The sequence below is a fragment of the Archocentrus centrarchus genome, chromosome 3 (assembly GCF_007364275.1).
Source record: "Archocentrus centrarchus isolate MPI-CPG fArcCen1 chromosome 3, fArcCen1, whole genome shotgun sequence".
NCBI lineage: Eukaryota > Metazoa > Chordata > Actinopteri > Cichliformes > Cichlidae > Archocentrus > Archocentrus centrarchus.
The window spans coordinates 31,903,859-31,924,096 of record NC_044348.1 but is presented as its reverse complement, the minus strand read 5'-3'; the positions used below and the strand labels follow the sequence as shown (position 1 = coordinate 31,924,096).

The following is a 20,238-nucleotide window of genomic DNA, read 5'->3' as shown; positions in this document are numbered from 1 at the left end:
CTAGACGACAGACTTTCCTTTATGGTAGTGCGTCTCCTTGCTTCCCTCTGGAGGCATGTCGAGAGCCATCCCTAGGCTTGTCCATGTAAGCCTCGCCCACCCAGAGCAAGCATCTGTCCATCAAATGAAAAAATCTCCATTATAGCAGTTTTTCATGGATCTAAATGTAAAACATGCTGTGAGCACTGTTACACTGTAGCTCATAAAACGCAGCTGTAGGTGGGCTATAACAAAACTATAAATGATGCGGCTGTGCCATTTTGTTAAACACCTGTTGTGTCCTGTCTCTTCCTCGTCTCCGACCGCGGGCAGGTGAGCCGCCGTCTGTGAGCCGCGGTCCACAGGAATCTGCTGGAGAATTTCATGCCAACTTTCAAGGCTGAATTTTTGATATTCCTGGGATCTTGTTTTCGTTTTGAGCAGAATCGTCCTTTAATTTGAAAGTTTAGTCCTTTAGTTTGAGACCCTGAAAAGGAACCCGGTGAGAATTTTGTCAGCTGTCAAGAATGATTCTTTATGAATTTTCAATATCATATTATATTCAATTGACTTTGTTCGGTAGAATAGGAATTGTCATTTATTTTAGAAACAATTTTATAGTTCAGAATTATTAAATTTTGCTTGTTTTTTTTTTGTTTGTTTGTTTGTTTTGTTTCTTCCAAATGTTTTGCAGGTAAATTAGACACTTGTCAAGTGAAAAGAAGTGAATCGTGAATGAAGACGAGCATTACTGGCGGCATTCAGAATAGAAAGAAAAGAACATGCTGATGCTCCTGTAAGCGATGGGCGGTGCTACACGAATTGAACTTAAAAACTACAGCCCGTGTGTGTAGTACCTCTTTATCCCGAATATAATTCTCTTCGACCTCGTGATGTTTTCCATCGACTTGAAAGACAAGTAATTAGGAAAATACGTTTTTTGGACAACTGGATCCAGGTTCGAAGATCGTGTCTGTCAGGAAGATGAGGCTCTCATTAGCGGCATGTTTGTTACTTTTATACCTCTGTGATCATTCTGTGGGGACCGCTGAGGGTTCTCCGAGGATGATACTCACAGTAAAAGGTAGGGAATATTATTAACTGTAGAGCGCAGTTTTTATTCCTAAGCTGAACCTTGATGATGTTCTTCGTTTAGTCTTATTTCCAATATTTTGTGCAGTTATTTATTAATATTTTTGTAAGCTTGTAACGGTGTGCTTTCTTGGCTAAGTGTCCCATGAAAAAGAGATTTACTGGTTAAATAACGGATAAAAGAAGATGTATGTAAGGCATTAATAAGTAAAACAGTAAAGACTTTTTAATAAGGTTTCAATCGGGGAAAGAGGGACTTCATCACTGACTCTTTGACCACATTTTTACATTTAGGCTGAATTTTATTTAGCTGCTCCAGTTTCAAGGGTGTGTGGTTTAGTCTAGGTTATCAATGTAATTAGAATATAATAGAATAGAACACTTTGTACGCATCTGTTTAAGTGATATTTACACAACTAAGGATAAATATCCCAATAAATAAATATACTTATCAGTAATAGTAATAATCTGAGAAATGCAGAGGACAGTTTTTATTTTTCTGCTTCCAGGAATCTCTGTTAACACAGTTTCAAGAAGCAGTGTGACCTTCATGTTGACGGTAACAAGGGAACAAAATATGTTTGCTTCATTCAGCCTTTTAGATCCTAGCTGATAAACCTCAGGTCAGCGCAATCTAGTTTACGTAAACACATCTGCTTTTGTGTACTTTTAGTACATATGAGCGTTTCCTATTACAAAAACAAATTGCAAAATAATCATTGCTTGAAACATTCTCTTCATTCACTCAGGCTGAACCAAAGTAGTGGAACAGCTGACAGACACTATCAGCTCAGGACTCCATCAGGTTTTAAATGTGTACTGTATGAACAGGATGTGTACAGTAACATTTTGTCCCTGTGCTGTGCTCTATGCTACATCATAGGCTATTTATCATTCAATATGCATTTTTTAAATTTATTTTAGAAACAAAAATGAAAAGGTTCAATCTTCAGGACAAGCCACCTGTACAGATTCTTCTAGAAGGGCAGCCGGACACAGTTTTAGCTGCTGGACAAACAGACCTGAATACCTACAACTTTCAAAACAGTGAGAAGGTAAAAGCTGTATAACCACAATAAACTACTGTACTGAGTGCACTGAAATAACTCCATCTTCATATTAATGTCTGGGAAAGTAATGATCCTGCATTATGTATAGTCACAGAATCATATAGTTATGCGGTGGAAGGAATGCAACGGTGAACACAGTGAACAGGTAAGCAAAACAAACCAAAGTTAGTTTGCCACATTTGATTGATCATTCAAGAAATATAACAAACAATATTCTTGTTGTCATTTAGGATTGCAGCTATAACATCACTTTGGTCCACCCGAGGGAAGACACTAACCAGCTGTTTGTTTGTGGAACCAATGACAGGGAAACAGTTTGCTGTAACACGGTAGGACACTGCAGTTTAAGTTTGACTGAGAGCTGATATATAATACCACCACTAACTAACAATGTTAGCAGTGGTCTTTGTTGATATTAGCCACATCATCTGTTAGATACTGGGTGCTGGGTGTGCATGTATGCCTCCTGTGCTGGGGATACTTTAAGATGTACTGTTATTTATTTATTTATTTATAGGACTTAACAGAGTCGCCCTTGTGCGCTCCCTCTGAAAATATGAAGAGTTTAAGAGATGGAATAAGCAGATTTATCATAAAGAAGGGTGAACCGTCAGCCCTTGTGGGTGAGTTTTTCAAACACACTTCTTAATAAATCTGCTGATGAATGACTGCTTTCAGATTCCCATTTTTCTATGATTCTATCATTTCAGGGTTTCTTCTTCTGCTTATTACTATGATATTGGACCAGTTCCTCCCTGTTTGCAAATCCCTCTGAAACATTAATTTGCACCTGTTTGTTTCAGAATCTGAACAAAGTACAGATCTCTACATAACAAACTCTGGATCTCAAGATAATGTTGGCATTCACAAGTTTGGGAAAGGAAGAGTGCAGCCATCAGCCCACCATAAAGGTACTTTGCATAAAGAAAGAGCGAGACATACCACCATATATGTGTGGAGACAAATAATCATTTTGTTTTTCAATATTTAGAGCAGTATTATGTAGGTTTGGTGCTCAGCAGACGCAAAGAGGATCCCTCCCAGAGCAGAGTTTATGGCTTCTATAAGGAGAAAAACAAAGACCGTGGACTGTACAGTAAATTGTGGCTCCCCTTTGTGACTCAGGTTTGCATGGTAAGGTCAGAATGAATGGGAAGTTTGAACTGAATAAGTGCCGATCAGGAATGATTGATCAGCTGTGTATTGCTTACAGACAGATGTTGGTGGTTCTAAGAACAACCTGCAGTTTATCTGGACATCCCAGATGAGTGCCAGGCTCTTCTGTGGAGACCCTGAGAGAGGACAGTATTACTCTGAGCTCGTAGATGTGGCCACTGTGCATGCAGAGCGATGGCAGGATACTAAGATCTACGCACTCTTTAGAAACGAATGGTAGAACTCTATTATTATTGATTTTGATGCTGCAACTTTAGCATAGTTACTATATATTATTATATGAATATTATTCGCATTATTGTGTTATATTTAAATGATAAAATAATAGTTAATACAATTATAACCATTTTGTTTTTATGACTCAGTATTTGTGTAACTGAATCATGTGCTCCTTACTGGTTCAGGATCACATGAATAAAGCCACCCACAGTGATAAAATGTTAAAACCAGAATGACTTGGCTGCCTGACTGGGAATCTACAGATGGTTGTTTACACAAAACACCATCATCTGTAAATGGGAATAGAAAACAAAATGGCCATCTTCGCAGTGGTTTTATGATCTAATTCGATTTGTTTGAACAGGTGGCACTTGTGTCTGTGCCCTCTGTGTTTTTTAAGCCAAGCTCTCGTCCTGTTTCCTTTTTGTCAGTCTGTGTGGTCAGCTGCTTTTTCTGCACTTCTTTGACCCTTAGTCTAGTTCAGTCATTTTGCTGCAGCTGTCTCAGACCAACCTGCTGACCATGTGTCTCTGTGCAGGGGAATGAGTGCTGTTTGCGTCTACACAATAGAAGACATCAGCAAAATCTTCACAAACTCCACCTTCAAAAACCACGCAAGAGACCAACTAGATGTTCCAAGGAGGGTATGAGACATTTAAAGGGTCAGAAGTCTAAAATGTAGCTAGTGTTATCACAGAAAGATTCCTGCATTTCCTGCAGTGCACAAATTGTTTAGTCTTTTTCTTGACATGTTTTAGCTTTAAGGTAAACACAGGTCTCATTAACATGCCAAATAACTCAAATGTATTTGAGTTTTGTTTAAAACAAGTAAACTGGAAACTAGAGACAGGATATTCTGTCAACTCGCTAAGCTTAGAATAGCTTTTGAATTTTAAATAGTTAATCTGCCAGCATTATTATAGTAAAGGGGTAAGGTGGGGCTGGTGACTGTTCTTCTAAGTTACGCACTTTTTTGTCTTCAGTGTGCTCCTGACAGCACCAAGATACCAGTGGACATCCTGAAGAAGATCGCTCAGACTTCAGAGATGGAGCAGTCGGTTCAGCCTCTGGGCGGCTCTGGCCTTCTTCACTTTAATCGCCACACGTACACTCACATCCGTGTTGATAGTTCACCAAGCAAGAGAAGCATTAACAGCACTGTTATCTTCTTATCTTTAGGTGAGTAAAAGAAAAAACTGAATAAGAAAACACTAAATGTTAAGAAGAATGTGCTGTACTGTGTACATTTGGAGATGAGCTGAGACAGACTCTGATAGTTAAACACTTATTACTAGTATATGGTTAGAACAATAAGGCACACATCAGAACAGAGTGAGTAGCTTATAAAGAGGGAGAATGGTTTATTAAAGGGCAAAAAGCAGGTGGGTGATGTGATCCCCAAAATCACAAACACTGAAGTTTCCTGTGATAACACCAGCTAGCATCTTTACACTAATGTGATCTTTGACTCTAAATAGCACAGCAGAAGTACAGGCGTGCTACAGTATGATTTTACTATCAAAACTGCCTTCCTCTTTTTCTTTTTCTTTTATATAAGCAGGCATTGGGTCTACAATTTACTGCAATTTCCCTAAAAATAAAACTGCATGTGGAACTATCGTGTGTCACTGCACACTCTTTATACTTGGTGACTGCAAAGTTCGCCTTTTCTAAATATGACTATGAGACTATTAACAGATGTGACGAGTCAAATGACAGTCAAGTGTTGCGATCACAGCCAATCACTTATTAACAAATTTCTGTGATGGGTTTATCCAAGCTCTAAAGAACAGAACCTGAGAGAGTGGGGTGGCTGAGGTGGGGTCAGGTGGGTTCAGACAGGTTAGTCATCACCCCTTCTCCATTTTGTGGCTTTCCATAGAGGATGGAAGAATCCATAAAGTACTGCAGAATGAAAGTCACACCTATGTCATCGCTGAGTATCAACCATTCGAGCACAAAGAACACGTCCTCAGCTTCATCCTCCATCCTGCCTCTGTGAGTAATAATGATGCCTACATAACTATTGCCCCCATCAAACCACAAAGGTGGGAGTGTTGATGCTTTACTCATAAATGTTTTTAGTGAACTAAAGAGAAGCAACTGTGCCATTACAGAAAAAGCTGTATGTGACCAGTGACAGTGAACTGGTCCAGCTTGATGCGAAAAACTGTGACCATTACGGAAACACCTGCCAGGACTGCATCTTATCCAGAGATCCTTACTGCGGCTGGAACGGCAGCCACTGCACCCCTGAGACAAAGTAAGACCTCAGACACTATAAGTTCATCCCAGCAGACGCCGTAGTGTTTATTTAATTATGCAAGAGCTTCCTGAACGTCACTGTTGTTGTGCCACCTGATGGTACAAAGGCACACTTACAACAAAGGTGTGCGCAACACTCGTTGACCCTGAGCTACAGTACAGCTGTGCTGCTTTCATCAAGCCCCAATTATCTGGTAAACAAAACCACAATGGCCTTCATTTCACAGGTCAGCCAACAGGTGTGAGGCTTTATGAATGTTTAAAGGTCAAAATATTAAATAATCAAGTAGATATTTTAAATTATGCATACATTAAATAGCACACTGGGCTAGTTTTTAATAGTGCCAGTTCACAACAATTGTAATTTTAATACATTTTATAGATCCTACAAATTACAAATGGAAGACCAGCAATCCCCTATGAGCGCTTAACAGCAGGAAGGGGGAAAAAAATTCCTTTTGTCAGGAAAAACCTTTATTAGAAACAGGATCAGGGAGCTGGGTTAATGTGAAAGTGAAGAGAAAAGACCAGCTTAGAGAAATGACAAAAAATATAACAGCAAACTCTTGGCACTTTAAAAGGGCCACTAACTATGAATCAGGAGCATGACGGTTCTGATTCACATGCAGACACAGTGCAGAGATGACAAACTAGACAGAAACAAAATTGATAACACTCATCTGTGACTTATTCTCATATTCTAAAGGCAGCTTGAACCAACAAACCACAATGTATTTACAATACAAACGTAATGTAATTAAAATCCATGTCTCAGCTTTAGTCTAGTACAGGATACTGTGTCATATCTTTGCATTATGGGTTTGGCAACCATGCAGTAACTGAGCTATGAGAGTAAAGTCACTCTGTGTTTCTGTGGTTGTATGTGTCAATTTTAGTATGAGCAATGCAGATTTCATCAGTGCACGGTTTCCTGCAGATGCTTGCAGACCCTCCAGTGTGTTGCGGCTATATAAACCTGTCAGCACACACAAAAGCAGACTTGTTAAAACAAGCACAGTTCCCCCCCACAGCTTGCAGGAACTGAGTACCTGGATCCAGAGCTCACTGCTATTAATGTTGTTATTGTTAGTCTCATTATTAAGAGCTGCCACTATTAGGAAAAAGGTTGATACATCCTAAAATGTTTGATTTATTTTTCATATTCAGCAGCTGTTATCAGGAAATGTTTGTTTTTTTTAAAGTATAATCTGTAAACTACTGAGGAAATGTACAGTGGCCCTGAGAGGTCAAATGCACTGCAACAAAAGAAAACACCAGCAAGTAGAAATGATGCAAACACACACAAAACAAAGCAGGAGTGTTTCTGGGGGGAGAAAAAGGTGACTGAACAGTTGTGAATGAAACAGAAACCAATGGATGGGGAAGGAGACACGCTTAAAAGAAGCGGAGGATTCGTCAGTGTTGTGAGAGAGAAAATGATTCAGATAGTGTGTGTTTTAACCGCATAATTCATATAATACTGTGGATACATGTTTGCTATTAGCTCTGTACTCTGATCTCATCACTTTGGCATTTTCTGTTTCATTGTGTGTTGTGAGGCTGCATGCCTTTGCAGCGTTTTCCTATTTGTTGGTGTTTTCTTAAGTTGCGGTACGTTTGACTTCTCAGGGCCACCATAGAAATTAGGTTTTTAAAGTTAGTCTGATAATAAAGGAGCACCTTAACGAGAAAACGTCCCCATTCTAATTAGATGTGTTTATTTGTACTTTCCTGATAATTTTCCTCTTGTAGTGTGGAATTTCTGTAAACATAGATCCATACAGATGAGCTATATAGAACAGGATCATGTGTGCTGGAATTTTTATTACCATTAAATTCTCACTTTGCAGTTCCAGTTTTATTTCACAGAAACTTGACTTTATGATAAACATTGCCTCTGAAAATGGAGGCCTTGTTTACCTGTAAATGGGAAGAAATGTTACAAGAAAAGAGGGTCAGTCATGGAGCTTGAATTAGATTTCACAATGAACAGTTTCAGCACTTACCTCAACCAACATGTGGAAACACACCCACGCAGCATATAAAGTACAGGTTTGGGTTTTTTTTTTCTTTTTATGTGGGAGATGACTAACCGCTGAGGATTTTTGTTTTATTTTACTTTAATCCCCTTTGGTAATGGTACAGAAATTTTGGTGGAAAAAACGTAATCTTCTGTGTACGTAACATTTTTAGTTAGATGTCACAAAATGCACATTACAGTACAGTATATAACTAAGAAAGTGACTGAAGGGGAAATGATTCACCATAAAACTTTATCAAAGGTCAAATTATGTCGCTGCCATACATGGGAGGAAATGGCATCAACATCAGTCATACTTTGCTCACACACGGGGAGGGCTGAAAAACTAAGATAACTGAAGGTGGGGCAGTAAATGCCTCTTTTATCAGTGAAGCCAAGGGTAACAAATTCAAGTTAGTAATAGTAAAATCCATAAAACCTCCAAACCATGCAAATGTGGAATCCCCCCTTGTAACAAATTTGTGGCTGGGGACTGTACTGTATGGCTGCGGTTACTGAGTCATTCCACATTTTTCTTTTGATTTGTGTAGACTCCTTTTTTGTTTCCTAAAATACCCAGGCACAGTCAAAGAGTATTGTAATAAGGCAAAAATACTTGTTACCACCAAAAATTATGTTTTCCAATCAAAGATGTTTCAGTTAGAGAACAACATGCACACTTGGGAGGTCTAAACGTCCTGTGGGTTCCTGTTAGTTTCTTAAATGTGCTGTTAAGGGTAAAAGTTCCATACTGCCTCGTTTTGACACACATTATCTTTTGCAGGGAGATGTGGCATGATGCGGTCACTGGGGATGTTTCCATCTGCGAAAAACCCTCTGCAGAAGGTAAATTGATTTCATTTTTACTTTATTATAAGGTGCCAACTCACAACAATAGTAGTCTCGGGACACTTCAAGGTGAAGACCCTGCACTGCAGAGGAAAAGCTCTGTGCTTACCCCCAGTGGTACATTAGTGCTATCAGTAACTGTCTATAACTGTTCATATATTTATCAGATATTTAAGAATAACACTATTGGCTTTATCATAAAATACATATGTATTATTGTTTATTCATATGTCTTAACAATCGAAGGTTGAATAACCACTGAGCGCATTAGTAAAAGCCTCCTTTTTGCTGTGGTCCTGGGGAGTTCTGCTTCCTATATGAATGAGTAAGCTGTATACCTATTAAAGTCATTTCCAGTTAAATATGTTTAATCTCTGGTTCTACTGGAGTAGATTTGCATGACTTGCTGTTCAAAATAATCCTTATTTAACACGTACTAAGCAGCAATGCAGCCCTTCAGTTCAGCCTCTCTCTGGACTGGTATAAAACTGACTAGATAAAGAAATATATGGTGCCATAACAGAATTTGCATTTCTGTAAATCATTGGTAAAAAAATAACCAAAGTAAAAATAACTTAACATACTTTACTTCCCTGGGTAGAGAATGGCCTTACAGGAAAAAGCAGCTAAGGTGACTTGTTTCAAATACAGAATGGACTGAAGGATAAGGATAAGTAAACGATAGATACGGATTGTTTGTCTTACATTTGTTCTATATTGTGAATTCTGCAAAGCTACTCTAGAGGAGTCAATGCAAAAATATGTAGCTGGAAACAAGCATAATACACTTGTACATAATTCACTTTAAGGGAGGAAGACAGCCTAGATGCATGAGCAAAGAGCGTATACCGCTGCTCTGCTCTTGCTTTATCTGTGGTTTCCTTTGTAACCATGATGCTGCTTCCTCAAAAAAGAAAAAACAAAAACAGCAACAACACAAATTCAGTCTGCACGCTACTATCAAACCCCTCCAAAACAGTATTAATACACACACACACATCGAATTCTTAAGTTCATCACATATAGTTGGCATATTTCAGAAAACCTACACAGGTTATTTAATCCATGAACCTTCAAGCAAATTGATGCAAACTGTAAATTCTGCACAAAATGCCTATCACCCACCCATCTGTGTGGACAGATTGTACTCCTCTCTGTGCAAGATCATAGGTATGCACTCCGGACAACATAACCTTTACGCAGTGTTCTAGATGCATCCTGTCTTGCAATGTGTCAGATGATTTGGGGAACATGAAAGTAGGGTCCTCTATAGGGTCCTCCACAAGTATCACAAGTATGTATGCCACAAGTGTCTTCATCAGTGTTATCAGTGGTGTTAGGCTGCTCTCTGGTCAAATGCTGTGCTTCAGTTTTAATCTCAGCTTCAGATCATGTTTATCTGAGATGCTAAAAATACTTTTGTTCTGCAGTCTTTCAATTTGTTCCCCTAACATATAATTTTATCATCAAAATGTAATAATTTACACTCTATTAGCAATCTTTATGTGATTATATGCAGGTGATATACTTCTTTATGCTGTTACTCTACAAATGCGTCAGTCTCTCACAAATGACCAACTTCCTCATTAAAATGAAAGAGAAGTTCTTTCTTTGTGTTATATTCTATAATTAACGCCAGAAACACCTTAAACACCTAAACACTGAAATAATAACAATTATATGAGTTATTGCAGTGTAGAATAAATGAAAGTTAGATACAGTGTCAGTTTTGCAAAATGTGGACAGTGATGATTTGTATGGTGTATCTGCCATTTGTTTTAATGCCCTTCGTCATGCTGTGATCACCTCAAGTGAGGAAACTGGTTCCAGTCATTCATCAGGAAGCTTGCTACACTCCAGTAAATAGACTAAACAAACACACACCCAGCTGAAATGGCCCTCTTGTGTTCTTTCCACAGCGTTGTATAGCAATCCAAGTCCAGACAAAAATGCAGTCACTGTCAGACTTCACTCAAAGCATTTCCTGCGATGCCCAATGCTGTCCCATCATGCTCAGTACACTTGGTGGCACCTTGAAAACTCCACATCCTGCATCTTGAAAGGGAATGAATGCCTTTATCTGATCGACAGCGTGAACGGTGAGCATGAGGGAATTCATGAGTGTATATCAGAGGAGAAGGGTTACAGGAAAGTAGTGGCAAAGTACCAACTACAGCTGGAGAACAAGGCAGCGGGTGGACAGTCAAAGCCAATGATCTGGGTTGGTCTAATGGTGGTTCTGATTATGAGTTTGTCCTGTTAGTTCTTCACAAAGGTTTCACAGGTTTCAGTTTTGGAGAGAGACTGAATCCAAAATTGCCACTGATGTATCGATCTGTGTCAGAGAGAGTTAAAAACTATTGTGGGTGCAGAATAAATTAGTGAGTGTGAAAAGTTAAATGAAGCACATAAAATAAATGTTTTTAGTGCTCTGTAAATGTACTCCATCTACATAATGTCTTTCAGTTTCAGTTATTACAGTAATACATTTTTATAAAATAGACTTTTCACTTTTGATAACTTTTTAAATGTTCCTGTTTTTCCTGTTCCTGTTTTTTTTTTCTCCCGAAACCTTTTATAACTCTGTTGAAGCTTCATTGCACTTGGTGGTGGTGGTGGTGGGGGGGTGTCACATGGTGCCAAGTAGGTTTGGATAGCTTCTTTTTTTTCATAATTTAAAGACTGCATTCTGTAATTATATTTGTCAAACCAAGGAAGTCTGTGACGGGTCAGGTACTTCACTGCACTGTGCCTTACATCTGTTTCCTGTAATGTGAAATTCTAGCAGAATATACATTTTGCACTTTAAAAATTTCCTGTTATGTGTACTACCTCAGGCCATGAGATTTGCATTTCTGCAAACTGAGCCCGTCTTTGTCAAGACTTCTGTTTGTTAATACTGGAAAACATTGCTGAGGTGTTGAAAGCGCTTTTAGACGCCTATTTTTGGAGTGTGATTCTCAGTACAGAGCTAACACATTTTTACTCTCAAAGGACTTTCATATTGTTACTCTTTAGTTCTTGAGCAGTATTTGAATTAACCCTGTGTACACATATGGCAACATTACATTTTGGCTTTATTGCACCTTATAATTCATCCTGCTCCATCGTGTTTTATATTGTGTTGACTTTGTTGTCTTATACTGTAAAATAAACCCATTGTCACCATCTGATAGACTTTATTGGTCTGTGGTTTCATTTTGTCTGTTTTAAACTTGTAAAGCACTTTGATCAATCTTGTTGCTTTTAAATGTGCTGTAGAAATAAAATTGACATTGGCATTAAATTATGTATTATCATACAAGTGCATTTGTCTGCTGTGGTGAACCCTTTTGAAATAAGGAAGCAGTTGAACGTACTAATCAATGTATCTGAACAAGTTGTAACCAGTGTCATGTGAAAGCTGGTGCATGAAATCTGACATTACACAACCACACAGTGGGTGGGTGTGTGGGTGGGGGTTGTAAATGTGAGAGTGCTGGTGTGTGTGTGTGTGTGTGTGTGTGTGTTTGATTAAATGTACCCCACCTATCACCCAAAATCAGCCCCAGGCAGAAAACGTTAATGTTCATGACATTATTTAGAGGCTGGGAAAACTGTAAATGGTGTATTGGTGTTTGTAGTTTGTAGTTCTTCCTTTTCCATATAAGGATGAATGTGTTTTCTTCCTGTAGAGCTTCGTGCATTTTAATAGGGAGTTTAGTTCTTCAAAGCCTGACTAAATCAAAACTTTAAAAAGAGAACAGCAGCTGCCATGCCTCACTTCATGTTTTGCTTTCAGAGGAACTGTGATACTCAGCTTCCTCAAAACACACCTGTAGTTTCAAGGTAAACTGGGAAAGGCCCATCAGCCAAGTGGTTAGGGTTCATACCACAGGTTGTATATTGTAACGTTGTAAACACACTTCCACAGTCGGCGATGTTCACAACAAAGGTCGTCTTTAATAGCAGAAAAACGGCTGCTGTAGGCCACAGCCACGCCAACCACAACTACAACAACGGAACAGCAACACACACACACAGGCAAGCTCTCGGTCTTTTCTCTCTCTCCATGCTGCCTTCACGAACCTCCCGAACAGTCCGAAATCCCACAACATCAACACGCTCTCTAACTAAGAGAATCGCTACATTGCCCCCCCTCACTAAATCCCTCGCCCCGAGGGATCCCGTACAAAGTCTCTGAGGTGACCTGGGGGTCTTCTCTGCCTCTGCAGCCCCCTTGTAGACGACACTTGGGGCTGTGTCTGCTGTCCTGCAGCACCCTGCTTTTGATCTGGGATGGGGTGCAAAAGTGGAGGAAGCTGTGGGGCAGTAGAAGGGGGCACAGTCAGTGAGTCTGGGGCTGTGGCTGTTTCATTTCTCAGGGGGGTCGACTGGACCGGGCGCACATCACCCTTATATGGAGCCAGCCTGTCTCTATGAAGGGCCACTCGTCTCCCCCTAGTCGGCAGCTGAACCCTGTACACCACTTCCCCCAGCTTCTCTACCACTACACAAGGCCCCACCCAGTGGCAGTCCAGCTTAGGGCACCGGCCTTTCTTCCTCCTCGGGCTGTACACCCACACAAGGTCACCGGCCCTGAAGTCTTTCCCTTTTACCCTCAAGTCATAATTCCTTTTCTGTCTCATTCCCGCTTTCTCCAGCTGATCACGGGCAAAAGCATGGGCCGACTCCAGCCGGTCCTGCAGTCTCCTGGCGTATTCCGGACCCGGTACGACTACCGGAGCGTCCGGAGGCCTCCCCAGTGCCATCTCCGCTGGCGTCCGTAGCTCTCGCCCCAGCATGAGCAGGGCAGGCGTACACAAGGTGGAATCCTGCACAGCGGACCTATACGCCAACAAAACAAGGGGGAGATGCATGTCCCAATCACGCTGGTGCTCTGCAGTGAGGATGGCCAGCTGTTTCGCCAGGGTCCTGTTGAAGCGCTCGACGAGCCCATCACTCTGCGGGTGTAACGGTGTTGTCCGGGTCTTTCGCATCCCTAAGCGCTCACACATGACAGAGAAAACAGCCGACTCAAAGTTCCTTCCCTGGTCACTGTGAATGGTTTCTGCCATCCCGAACCTGGCAAACATGCCCTCCACCAGCCTGTCGACCACCGTCTCCGCCTCCTGGTCGGGTATGGCATATGCCTCCGGCCATTTTGTGAAGTAGTCCATGGCAACTAAGACATAACGATTTCCTCTGTCTGTGCGTGGAAAAGGCCCCATCACGTCCACTGCTACTCTCTCCATCGGGGCTCCCACTGCTAACTGCTGTAGCTGGGCCCGGGACTGGTCTGAGGGACCCTTGTGCGCTGCACAGAGGTCACACCGGCGGCAAAAGTCCTCAACATCCCTCCTGAGCTGCCCCCAGTAGAAACTCTGCCGGAGCCGCCGAAGGGTTTTGGAAACTCCAAAATGCCCCACCCCGGCGGTTCCGTGGGAGGCCTTCAAAACTGCCTCCCTCAGGGCCCTGGGAACCACCACCTGCCACCTCTCCTCCCCCGTAGCTGGCTCCTTCCAGGCTCTCTGCAGCACTCTGTCCTTTACTCGGAGAGCTGAAAATTTCACAAACAGTCCTTTAGTTGCAGGTGAGTATCCAGCCACTCCGCTCCACTGCGGTCTTTGACCAGACTCCACCCATTGTAGCACTGGCCGGAGGTCAACATCCTGCTCCTGTTGCTCTCCACTCGAGCGGGTCAATCACCTGTGCCACTCTGCAGGCCAGCTCACCTCCGCTACACCCGGAATCATGCTCTCCCCCAGCCCGGAGCTCCTCCTCCCGGGCTTCCCGCTTTTCGCAGTACCGGCAACCAGCTGGAGCACAGGGGCGGCGGGACATGGCATCTGCGTTGGCGTGGTGAGCCCCCGCTCGGTACTTCACTTCGAAGACGTATGGCGCTAATTCCTCCAGCCAGCGTGCAATCTGCCCCTCTGGCTCCTTAAACGCCATTAGCCACTGCAAGGCTGAATGGTCTGACCGGACAGTGAAGGGCAGGCCACAAAGGTAGTACCTGAAGTGACTTATTGCCCGTACTATGGCCAGGAGCTCCCTTCGCGTCACACAGTAGCGTCGTTCAGCCTTATTAAAGGTTCTGCTGAAGTACGCCACCACTCTCTCCCCCGCTGGCCCCACCTGGCTCAACACTGCCCCCATTCCGACATCGCTGGCATCTGTGTCTAGAATAAACGGCAGACTGGGGTCCGGGGTGGCGAGGGTGGGAGATTCTGTTAGGGCGTTTTTCAGCCGCTCAAAAGCCTGTTCACATCCTGCTGACCAGTCAAAGTCACTATCCTTTTTCTGCAGGCGGAACAGGGGCGCAGCAATACAGGAGAACCCCCTTACAAACCGCCTGTAGTAGGACGCCAGACCAAGGAAGCTCTTTAAGTCCTTCAAGTTTGTGGGGGTTGGCCAGTCCTTCACCGCCTGCACTTTCTCCTCCAGCGTACTGATACCCTCACCCCCGATTTTGTGTCCCAGGAACTCCAGCTCTTTCCTCATAAAGCAGCACTTATCAGGGTGGAGTTTCAGGCCCGCTGCCGCTATCCGCTGTAGAATCTGCCGCAGGGATGCCAGAGCTGCCTCGAAGGAACTTCCGTGGACCAGGATGTCGTCCAAGTAGACCAAACATTCCTGTCGGGGAATATCGGCCAGCACCTTTTCCATCAACCTTTCAAACGTGGCCGGCGCATTGCATAGGCCGAAGCAGAGAACACGGAATTGCCACAGCCCCCTGCCTGTGCTGAAAGCAGTCTTTGGTCTGGCTGCGGGGCTGAGGGGCACTTGCCAATACCCGCTACGCAGGTCCAGCGAGGAGAACCAGGAAGAGCCGGAAACCAAATCCAGGCACTCATCGATGCGGGGCAGCGGGTATGAGTCTTTCTTAGTCACACTGTTCAACGGCCTAAAATCGACACAGAATCTCATTTTGGGGCTCTTCTTCTTTTTAACCATCACAACCCCCGAGGCCCAGGGGCTGTCGGAGGGTTCAATGACGCCAGCCCTGAGCATCTCCCCGATCGCACTATCAGCCGCAGCCTGATGCGCCAGGGGGAGGCGGCGAGGGCGTGACTTCACAGGCCGTGCATCTCCCGTGTCAATGTCGTGCTGCAGGCGGTGAGTTAAGCCTACCTCGTCTTCTGACAGAGCAAAAATGTCCTTGAACTCCAGCAGCACCTGCCACAGCTCCTCCCGCTGTGGATGATCTAAATCTTGGCAGCTACGTGTCCATATGTCCCTCACTACTGCCAGTCTATCCCCCTCCCCCATTACAGTGTGCTGGTTTGAGGCAGGAGAACCCACCACGGTGGCTAAATCAGGGTCAGGGGACAGGGGTGCAGGGGGGTAGATCGGGGGCGGAAGGTGGGCCTCATGGTGCACCCCCGCTGCTCTCGACTTTGGCGGGTGTACGTTCGGGGCCTGTGCGGGGCGCACCAGGTCAACCATGGGGCCCCCTGGAAAGGTCAGCGTGTTATTCCCCAGGTCTAAGACACTCTGTGAGGCCCGCAGAAAGTCCAGGCCTAATATGCAAACGTCCTGCACCGCTGCCACCCACACCTCCAAGTTCACTCCCAGGCCCCCCACCTGAATAGGGACCAGTCCTTTTCCCAACATCGGGGCTAACTCACCAGTCACTGTACGCAGTTTTACTGTAGTTGGTTCCAACTGGGTTCCTACCGGCACCACGTCAGGTCTCATCAAGGTCGCAGTGGAGCCAGTGTCGACCAGAGCTGTGCACGGAGCCCCTGCCAGGGTGATGGGGATGTGACAAAAATCCCCTGCACGCGTCCAGCCCACCACCCTCGCGGACTCTGTGCTGTCGTCTGCTTCTGGGGGGAGCTGAGCCCCGCACCCCCAGCTGTACCGTTGGGCTCTGTCCACCGGCGCCCCGGCGGATTGGGACACAGAAGAAGGGGCCTGCGCCGTCCCGCCTACGCAGGCCCTGAGGCGTTTCCCTGAACACCGGCACGGTCTGGGCATCGCACGCTGATGTGGCCCAGCTGTCCGCACGTCCAGCAAACAGGAGGGTCTCGGCGAGGACGAGCACCGCGGCGTGAAGATTGTAGAGACACGCCTCGAACCAGTTCGGTCAATTCGGCCGCCCAAGCTGGCACCCCCTGGCCCGGGGCCTCCGGCACCGCAGCCCTCACCACCGGGTCATACTCGCTATGGTCGCACCCCGCAGAAGCCACCACGGCCTCCCTCTCCAAGGCCATCTCCAGGGCCTCGTGCAGATTGCGGGGGTGGGAAAGTTGAGTCTGGATGCGCAGCTCACCAGGGATAATGGCGCGGATGAACTGGTCTCTGGCCAGCTCGTTCTGCACGTCGATGGGCATGTGGGCATATGCTTTCCTCGCTAGCATCTCAATGTCATTAGCCAAAGCGTGAAGCGGCTCACCCGGTTGTCTCCGTCTACTCGTCAGTTCGGACCGCAGGACAGCAGGCTGGCCACACTGCCCAAACCGCCGCTGCAGAGCACCAACCAGAGCCCTGTAGTCACCCCTCTCCGCTGGGCTAAGCAGCAGCAGGCATGCCAAAGCGTCGTCAGTGAGGCACAAGGCTAGCTGGAGTGCTTTAGTGTCTGTGGACCAGGCCGCAGCATGCGCTAACAGTTCAAATTGAGCATGGAAGGCCTCCCAGTCAGCCTTACCGGAGTACTTGGGGGTTTTCACATTTGCCTGGCAGGGCCGGGCGCCACTATCGCCAAGCACGGGCCCCGCGCTGTTCGGGGCGGGCGTCTCCGCGCCCACGTATATTCCTGCAGTCGATGGGCTAAAGCCAGCGGCGGCCGCCAGGCCTCTGGCAGTCCGTCTGAGGCGGGCCAAACGCTCTCCGGCACTGTCCGCTCCCTCAGGACCCAGCGTGCCCCCAAAGTCACTGTCCATAGCCTCTCTCTTGATCTTCGGGCGGGCCCCGGCCACATCTCGCTGCGCTGCCATAGTTAGCGCAGGCTGTCAACTGAGGTAGCCGAAGCAGGGCTAGCCGACGGTTAGCAGTTTGACTTCTGACACCAATGTAACGTTGTAAACACACTTCCACAGTCGGCGATGTTCACAACAAAGGTCGTCTTTATTAGCAGAAAAACGGCTGCTGTAGGCCACAGCCACGCCAACCACAACTACAACAACGGAACAGCAACACACACACACAGGCAAGCTCTCGGTCTTTTCTCTCTCTCCATGCTGCCTTCACGAACCTCCCGAACAGTCCGAAATCCCACAACATCAACACGCTCTCTAACTAAGAGAATCGCTACAATATACAATACTGACATTACCCACTGGTTAGTGAGGCCTCAGTCTATACAGGGACTCTGTATTCTCATAGGCTAGCAACTTTTCAATCATAAGATAGCGAGGCATGTTTTTGAAGACACTCAATGGGGACTGACCATCCATCCATTTTCTTTATCGCTTGTCCAGTTCAGGGTCATGGGGAGGCTGTGACAGGGTGAGAGACAGGGTACACCCTGGACAGGCTGCCTGTCTATCACAGAAATGGTGTTGGTAATGTATAAAATGAGTGTCATGATCCAGGTCATAATTTTGGGGTGTGCTGTTCGTTTTGTTCTGTTTTCAATTATGTAAGGTACTGAGGGCATCTGGCCATTGGTTGGAGACGGGAGGCGCCAACTTTAAATTAAGACCTGACAAGACTGGGTCCTTCTACAGCAGGGGTGGGCAACTCCAGGCCTCGAGGGCCGGTGTCCTGCAGGTTTTAGATGTGTCCCTGATCCAACACACCTGAATCAAATGGCTGAATTACCTCCTCAGTATGCAGTCAAGTTCTCCAGAGGCCTGCTAATGACTTATATATGTGACTCAGGTGTGTTGGATCAGGAACACATCTAAAACCTGCAGAACACCGGCTGTTAGAATAGATAAACGTTTAACTGTTTTTCTATGTATCAAAATGTGTTCATCATAAACACCGGCCCTCGAGGCCTGGAGTTGCCCACCCCTGTTCTACAGCCAGCTGTTGCTATGTGAATGTGTCGGGTTTTATTCATTTGACTCTGAAACCACTAGACTAGCATTTGCTTTTCTTTTTATGGTAACCTTTTTCTTTCTAAAACCTTTTCTCCTGTTTAGGTTAGGGGAGCTGATAGGAGGCCTGTTATTTATTTATTTATGTTTTGTTTGTTGTTTTGCCCGTGGCCACCCTGATATTGTTCTACATGAAAAAGATCAATAAACAATAATAGTCACATTAGTCCTTCCTTGGAACTGGAAGGCCAAGTGGAAGTGGTGGGTGTCACATTTGTGTCAGACTCTAATTTTAAGACATCTAATTCGTTTTGCAACCAAAGGTGTTGCCCCCTTTTGGCCATTAGTAAGAATGCAGGTTTAAGACAGCTGTCATATACAGTCTATGGCACATACTATAATGGTGGACAATTTGCAGAACCCCATTGCCTTAGTCTTCCTCTCCACGGTCACTGTCAAAGGCCTAAAATTACTCCCGAGTTAACCCTTTAAAAAATTGGGTTGATGGAAATATGACATTTTTCACAACTTTTATTACAACATTTCCTGAACGAGATGTTCCAGGAACTTGCTGGTTTACAAGAAGTGCAGTTTCAGGGCCACTTGAGAAATTATAGTAGAGATTAACAATCACACTTCTAAAACAAATATTTCAGTCTTGTGATATGGTACTGTGCAAAAGATCATGAGCCACCACTCATTTTTTTTTTATAATTCTGCTGGGGAAATGGGGATGGGTGCAGCGATTGATTGAAATATGTAAACATACATAAAAATTTACTATAAAAGGCAGTTTGTACAATTATAAAAAATTTGAAAGTCAATATTTAGGATATTGACCACCTTTATTGTTCAACACAGCCTGAAGTCTCTTAGGCAAGCTTTCTTGTAATTTCTTTAAGTACTCTTCTTTAGATGCTGGTTGCCTTTTGTCCTGTTTTCTGTCGAGGTGACCCCACACTGCCTCAGTAATGTTGAGGTCCTGACTTTGCTAGTCTGGTATAGTTACTTCATTGGCAATGTGTTTGGCATTATTGTCATGCTGAAAAATGAAGCAGTTGCCAGTCAGACGCTTTCATACTGTATGGTGAATCAAACGCTGATGGTACTTTTCTGCATTTATAATTTCATCAGTTTTAACTTAACAACACCACTGGCTGAAATCCAGCCCCAAACCATGACAGAGCCTCCGCTACGTTTTCCAGATGGCCTTAGACTCCCACTCCTTTCCTACTCCTTTCCTGGATGCCTCCATGGATTGAAACTGAGTCTCATTTCTTATATAATTTGGCATCCTTCAGCCTTGATCTCAATGGAAGCACTGAGATGATTTCTGATGAGGTTTCAGTGAACAGCAGATGGATCAACTCAAAGACCAGATGTACCTCAGTTCCTCTGTCAGATCTTTGCTGGTTTTTTTCCTGTTTCTTAAGTACACCAGTTTCTCAAGACCATGTTAAAAAACTGCAAGACCCCTTGGAAACAACATATAAAGAAAGAAGGTGTGGCTCAAGACTTTTGCACAGTACAGTAGTTTTTGGTGCTGAAATGACTGAACCTAATACTTGTAAATATTTGTTGAAAATTTGTTTTAATGGTA

General features: G+C 44.3%; 1 protein-coding gene across 2 annotated transcripts; it reads left to right on the top strand.

Annotated features, from left to right (window-relative positions):
* The first annotated feature begins 802 nt into the window (after positions 1-802).
* LOC115800729 (semaphorin-7A-like) lies at positions 803-11,838 on the top strand. 2 transcript variants are annotated; one of them, XM_030758231.1, is made up of 14 exons: positions 803-1,063; positions 1,996-2,126; positions 2,230-2,286; positions 2,372-2,470; positions 2,659-2,764; positions 2,945-3,052; positions 3,133-3,275; positions 3,355-3,533; positions 4,075-4,180; positions 4,520-4,715; positions 5,419-5,534; positions 5,654-5,799; positions 8,606-8,667; positions 10,590-11,838. In XM_030758231.1, the coding sequence occupies exons 1-14, from the start codon at positions 964-966 to the stop codon at positions 10,931-10,933; spliced, it is 1,893 nt and encodes a 630-aa protein (XP_030614091.1). In that variant the 5' UTR covers positions 803-963; the 3' UTR covers positions 10,934-11,838. The 2 variants fall into 2 exon arrangements, with proteins under 2 accessions (XP_030614091.1, XP_030614097.1); XM_030758237.1 differs by lacking the exon at positions 803-1,063 and having other exon boundaries at positions 2,093-2,126; positions 2,207-2,286.
* Positions 11,839-20,238: the final 8,400 nt, after the last annotated feature.